The following is a 6540-nucleotide window of genomic DNA, read 5'->3' as shown; positions in this document are numbered from 1 at the left end:
TTTCTCTGGATGATACAGAGAGTGGAAGGGTGACTGTGAAAGTTCAGGTCCAGAATAGTTTTCCTGGGTGAATCCGTCACGGCTTCATATGGATCGGCATCTGCAGGTGTGCGTCACTCTGTTGCCACGGCAATGTCTTCAGAAGTGCTGCTAATGAGAACTCGTTAAACACGAGCCTACAGACAGAACGGGTCATACGGGAGGATTCTGGCAGTGGAACCAGTTACTAACCGTCATGTGCTTCTGGGAAGGTTGATTAAACGGGATAAAACAGGTGATGATGCTCTTATGTGTGTCACAGTCATGATAACCTGCAATAATGTTCTTCCTCAGTGTTTCTGTCTTGTTTTCCAGCAAAAAATATAATAATCTTAAATCAAGAAATTTTTACTGAAGAAGCAGAATGACTGAAGATATTAAGTCTTGCTTAAGCAAAAATGCATCAAATGAAGTGAGTTTGTGCTTAAAACAAGAACAAAATATCTGCCAATGGAGTCAGAAAAATGATATTGTACAAGTTCAAGTTCAAGACCTTTATTTGTCCCCGAGGGGTGATTAGTTTTGCTGCAGTAGCAAAGAAGTTAACATACAGTACATGACAACAAGGCAACAACATCATTGAAAGTAAAATACAAGATCAGACAAATGGGTAAATGAATACCACAAACATTTAAAGTTTAAGTTCAGTATACCTTACGTGCAGACGTCACCTCTTTTTTACAGAGTTAAGCAGAGAGATAGCAGAGGGTACAAAGGAGAATTTATATCTATTTGTTTTGGCGGATGGCTGACTAAAGCGGGAACCAGAGGGCAGCATCGTAAATTCTGCATGCAGGGGGTGAGAACTATCAGACATGATGGATTCAGCCTTTTTAAGTACATGTCTATTGTACAGTTCAGTTAGTTTTAGATGCTGAATCCCGATGATTTTGCTGCTAACTTTATTTACCATTGCTAATGGCTAATACATGAAAAAGTAAAAACGGACTCAATAAAAGATTTATAAAACAATGTCATCAAGGATCTGTCCACTTGAATCTTAGCTAGCTTTCTCAGACAGAAGAGACGTTGCTGAATTTTCTTACTCAGCATGTCTGTGTTTAGTTCAAAGGTCAACTTGTTATCAATGATGATTCCCAGATACTTGTATGACTCAACAAATTCAACCTCTTTTCCATCTATAATCGTCTTTTCAGGAGTTGGGTGATGACGTCTAAAATCAATGCACATGTCCTTCATTTAAGTCTAAAAAATCTTCTTTGCACCAGTTTAGAAGATATTGTAGTACCGGGCCGTAAGATGTTTCAGTGGTGTCCATTAAACCTACTATGACTGTGTCATCTGCAAACTTTACAATATAGTTATTGGTCAGTTCATTCCGGCAGTCATTAGTGTACAAAAGAGGAGAGAGAACAGAGCCTTGAGTGGAGCCGGTTGATGTCACTGAAATTCCAGAAAGATGTCCATTTACTCTCACTCTCTGTGTCCTGTTAGTGAGAAAGTCCAAAATCCAGCCCACCAAGTTGCAGTCCAACCTGAAATTTTCTATGAGCTTCTGCACTAATAAATGGGGCTGGATAGTGTTGAAGGCAGACGAGAAATCCACAAACAGCAGTCTGACATGGTTTTTATTACCCTCTAAGTGCTTGTATATGAGGTTAAGCAGAGTTATAGTAGCATCCTGCACCCCCCTGTTGGCTCTATATGCAAACTGCAAAGGGTCGAGGAGGTGTTCAATTCTACCCAGCAGTTCTTTCTTTATCATTCTTTCAAAGGACTTCATAACTAATGAAGTTAGAGCCACAGGTCTGTAGTCATTCAGAATTTTTGGGTGGTTGCTTTTTGCGATGGGAATAATTATAGATTGTTTCCATAAGTTTGGGACTCTATGTTGACACAAAGACAAGTTAAAAATGTGATAAAAAAATGAAGCCTAATTGATCCGCACAAAGGGTCAGCATGCGGCTGCTAATGTTGTCGGGGCCAGGGCTTGTTCAGGCCTTGCTGTATTTAAAAAAGTATTCACAACATTTCGTTCAGAAAAAAAAAAGAGTAGGAAGACCTACTTTTTTACTCTAAAAAAAAGAGTAAGGAAGTTAATTAGACTGTCCCTTAATGCACCCGTTTCTTTACTATAATCGTGGACATCGAACCTAGAATAAAACTGGTTAAACTCCTGTGCCTGGGTAGAGTCTGCCTTAAAACCTTCTAAAAATGTATTTTTCCTTGATTTGTCATTAAGTCCAACAATATTCTTGACACTGTCCCAGGCTGAGCCCAAATTATTATTACTTAGTTGTCTTTCTACTTTATCTTTGTAACCCAGTTTGCACCTTTTTATTTCCACCTTTGATGTTTGCTCACCCAAGGTTACAGTATCTTCACAGTATGAGATCCAGGAACTGACAACATCTGTGAGCTCATCCAGGTCCCTAGATGATGTTATGAACTCCTCCCACACTGTACAGTCCAGGCAGCCTTGCAGTTCTTGTACAGCATCCTCAGACCAGAGTTTCACCCTTTTGGTAAGAACTTTCCCCCTCTGTAAACATGTGCGATAAGCAGGAATAAGATGTACACAATTATGGTCTGCTGTACCTAGTGGAGGGAGCGGTATGGATTTATAGGCCCCTTTAATTAAACCATAACATTGATCAAGTGTCTTGCCATATCTGGTAAGGCAAGATATATATTTATAAAATCCTTTTAAAATTTTGTTTAGTGAGCAATGATTAAAATCTCCCAGAATTACATTGGGGGCATCAGGAGACAGAGACTGTAACTTCTGTACAGTCTGCAGAATCAATTCTGAGGCGGAGCTCTCATTCGCCTTTGGATGAATATACACCACCGTAACAAAAATCTGTGAGAATTCCTGTGGTAAATAGGGTGGGCACATAGATACAGAGAGCAATTCTATGTCCTTGGTGCATACTGACGCTCTCACTATAAAGTTTTTACACCAGCGTTCGTTGATGTACAAACACACACCCCCACCTCGCGACTTGCCGGTGATTGCAGCCTCTCGGTCCGTACGCAGCGGCGCGCCAAACCCGTCTATTGCCCTCTCGCTGTCCAGGTCCTTCCCCAAACCATGTTTCCGTCAGCGCCAGAATGCAAGCTTCCTTAAACTCGTGCTGATAACGGACATGGGCCTGGAGATCGTCAATCTTGTTGTGGAGGGACCGGGCATTGGCAAGGATGATGGAAGGCAGGGCGATGCGAGCCAGGGGTTGCCGTCTCGCTCGAACCCGGATTCCTCCCCTCCAGCCCCGCTTCCTCACTTTGCAGAGAAGTGCGCCAGCGTGGCCTCTCTTCCCCGAACCTCGATCAAACTCCTCCAGGTTAGGGAAGACCAAGTCAGAAGGTGGACTGATGTTTGTAGGGTTGTTAAATCCAAGCAGAAAGTCTCTGGTGTACTGGATCTTACTTATTGGAGGGTCGCCATCCCAACCTTGGACCAGGTAGGACGCAGACAGTAGCAACACGAGTGCCAGCCACTCCATGCCTGTAGTAGGTAGCATGATTTCGGTGGCTTGTGGAGACCAGTCCACCAAGTGTGACACAAAGGCTACAGATAAGCTGCGGGTCTGCTTAACATAAACTGTAAAATATAAAGGCTACTGAACCAAAACAGAAAAATAAAAAATAAAAAATCAAACAAATACCACACTACGACTGCTACTGCTGCCGGTCGCTGCGGTCGCATACGCCCTTAACGTCCCCAAAGTTTGTTTATTAAATATTGTGTAGAGATTTTCAGATGTTGATCATTTAGGCACCACCTCCTCCAGTGTGGGTTCGGGGAACTTGAACTGGGGGAACTGGGTCAGATCTCCTCCTCCGTACAGGCGCTGGAGTTTCGTCATCTCATCCGTCAGGTTCTTCTGATAGTCTGGACCCGCTTCAACCACTCCACCTGAGGACTTGCTCTTGGAGTTGTACTCGCGGATCTTGTCCAGGAACAGCTTCTGTACGGGATCCAGGTCTCTGGTTTTGTTGAAGAGCACAGCAGAGAGACCGATGTTCCCGTGCAGCGACACACTCGAGACTGAATGCAACAGAGACGACAGCCGGAAGAGCCGATGAAGAGCCATGATGCATGTGTTTGACACCCGATGCACAGAAGAACAGATAACGTTTCCCTTTGAATTAAAAGAATAGCTCACCCAAAAATGAAAATTATGTCATTAATTACTCACCCTCATGTCGTCCCAACCCCATAAGTCGTTCATCTTTGGAACACAAATGAAGATCTTTTTCATGAAATCCGAGAGCTTTCTGTTTCTCCATCGACAGCTACGCAACTACCACTTTGATGCTTTAAAAAGTTCATAAAGACATTGTAAAACTTCTCGGTTATGTATGTAACCCTCGTTCCCTGAAGGAGGTCATGTTCGCCGTTATGTCGACGTGCCGAAGTAATTGGGATCCCAATGGAACACGCCATGGTTGCTGCCACATCCAGTGCCCTACGCAAGACTCTCAGACCCCAACTGACTGGGGAAAGCCTACATAGAGGGAGTTCAAACTGCTGTTCCGTATAACCCACACACTGGAACTCTTGGATATCACTGGGAAAGCGTGCATTTCCAGAGGAGAGGAGCCCAAAGGGAGGTAACGTGGAGAATACACATATGGACTGGCCGGTTAGGGGCAGTGCAACAAATGGAGTGTCACTGGGGTGGCTCCAGCCTGAAAAGGGGGAGACTACACCGGTCAGTGACGGCAGAGTGGACTCTGCCAAGGGAAAGACCCGGGCTCATCACAGGGAGCTGATTGTGAAATAATACACAAATGGGTTCGCCGCAGGGATCACAACATATGGGACCCAGTCTAGCACAGGTTCTACAAGCATATGAGTGCTAGGCCTGGTGTCGGACGCTCCGTCACTACCGACTGCCGAAGGGTGCAGAGAAACTCTACAGGGTTCGCCTAATTGGGGAACTCAACTGGAGTAAAAAGCACACGTATCCGCTCTAAGTGGAGGGGAGTGGTGCAGCAAGCCGACACTAGAGCGGGAACTTAGGTGATGCTGGCTGGTTGAAGCGAGCACACGGGAAGAAACCCGTATTCACGCAGTCCAACACCAACTGGACGCAGGCTTACATGCATATTTACTGGAGTGCTTACATGTTGATCAAGTCCACAGCTCCATAGCGAGAAAAGAGATCCTCTGCCTGGGGGTGAGTTTGCTCTTTTACCAGTTGACCCGAAGCCCTAGGTGGCTGAGATGACTGAGCACCATGTCCCTGTGTTCGCACAACTGCTCTCTCGACTGCGCCAGGATGAGCCAGTCGTCGAGGTAGTTGAGGATACGAACACAAGGCTCGCTCATGGGAGCAACGGCCGCCTCCGCGACTTTCGTGAAGACACAGGGCGACAGGGCCAGCCCGAAGGGTAAGACATTGTACTGATATGCCCGTCCCTCAAACGCAAAGCGAGGAAATGGTCTGTGCCGAGGGAGAATTGAGACATGAAAGTACCCGTCCTTAAGGTCAATCACTGCAAACCAATCTTGGGGACGGATGCACTTGAAAATGTGCTTCTGCGTGAGCATCTTGAACGGCAGCCTGTGAAGGGACCGATTCAGGACACACAGGTCCAAGATTGGCCTTTCTTAGGTACAATAAAGTGCAGGCTGTATAAGCCGGTCTTCATATCGGCAGAAGGGACCGGCTCGACTGAGTCCTTCCCCAGTATGACTGCGATCTCTGCCCGGAGCACAGGGACAGGGAGTCCGCCAGAACTCTAACAACAGTGCTGAGGCACCCAGGGAATGGCCGCAGTGTACAGCAGTACTCTATGGAGACAGTACTCTATACGTTTGAGCTTCAGCAGGAACCAATGAGGCTCATTCTAGTGTTACGCAGTACGTTTGAGCTTCTCAAGGACCAATGAGGTGCATTCTCGTGTTACGCAGCACGTTTGAGCTTCTCAAGAACCAATGAGGTTCATTCTTGTGTTACACAGCACGTTTGAGCTTCAGCGAGAACCAATGAGGCTCATTCTAGTGTTACGCAGCACGTTTGAGCTTCTCAAGAACCAATGAGATTAATTCTCGTGTTATGCAGCACGTTTGAGCTTCAGTGAGAAACACTAAGGTTAATTCTCTTGTTACGCAGCACGTTTGAGCTTCAGTGAGAAACAATGAGGTTAATTCTCGTGTTACGCAGCACGTTTGAGCTTTGCAAGAACCAATGAGGTTAATTCTCGTGTTACGCAGCACGTTTGAGCTTCAGCAAGAACCAATGAGGTTAATTCTCGTGTTACGCAGCACGTTTGAGCTTCTCAAGAACCAATGAGGTTCATTCTAGTGTTACGCAGAACGTTTGAGCTTTGCAAGAACCAATGAGGTTCATTCTCGTGTTACGCAGCACGTTTGAGCTTCAGCAAGAACCAATGGCGTTAATTCTCGTGTTACGCAGCACGTTTGAGCTTCAGCAAGAAACAATGATGTTAATTCTCGTGTTACGCAGCACGTTTGAGCTTCTCAAGAACCAATAAGGTTCATTCTCGTGTTACGCAGCATGTTTGAGC

The 6540-nt window shown here is 45.4% G+C and overlaps 1 protein-coding gene across 1 annotated transcript; it reads right to left on the bottom strand.

Moving 5' to 3' along the window:
• Positions 1-3724: 3724 nt before the first annotated feature.
• LOC308690601 (ATP synthase-coupling factor 6, mitochondrial-like) lies at positions 3725-4112 on the bottom strand. Its single transcript, XM_081365170.1, has one exon. The coding sequence runs from the start codon at positions 4095-4097 to the stop codon at positions 3771-3773; it is 327 nt and encodes a 108-aa protein (XP_081221296.1). The 5' UTR covers positions 4098-4112; the 3' UTR covers positions 3725-3770.
• Between the last annotated feature and the right edge of the window lie 2428 nt (positions 4113-6540).

The sequence above is a fragment of the Scardinius erythrophthalmus genome, assembly GCF_964197995.2.
Source record: "Scardinius erythrophthalmus genome assembly, chromosome: 5".
In the NCBI taxonomy this organism is placed as follows: domain Eukaryota; kingdom Metazoa; phylum Chordata; class Actinopteri; order Cypriniformes; family Leuciscidae; genus Scardinius; species Scardinius erythrophthalmus.
This window is presented reverse-complemented; position numbering and strand designations above follow the sequence as displayed.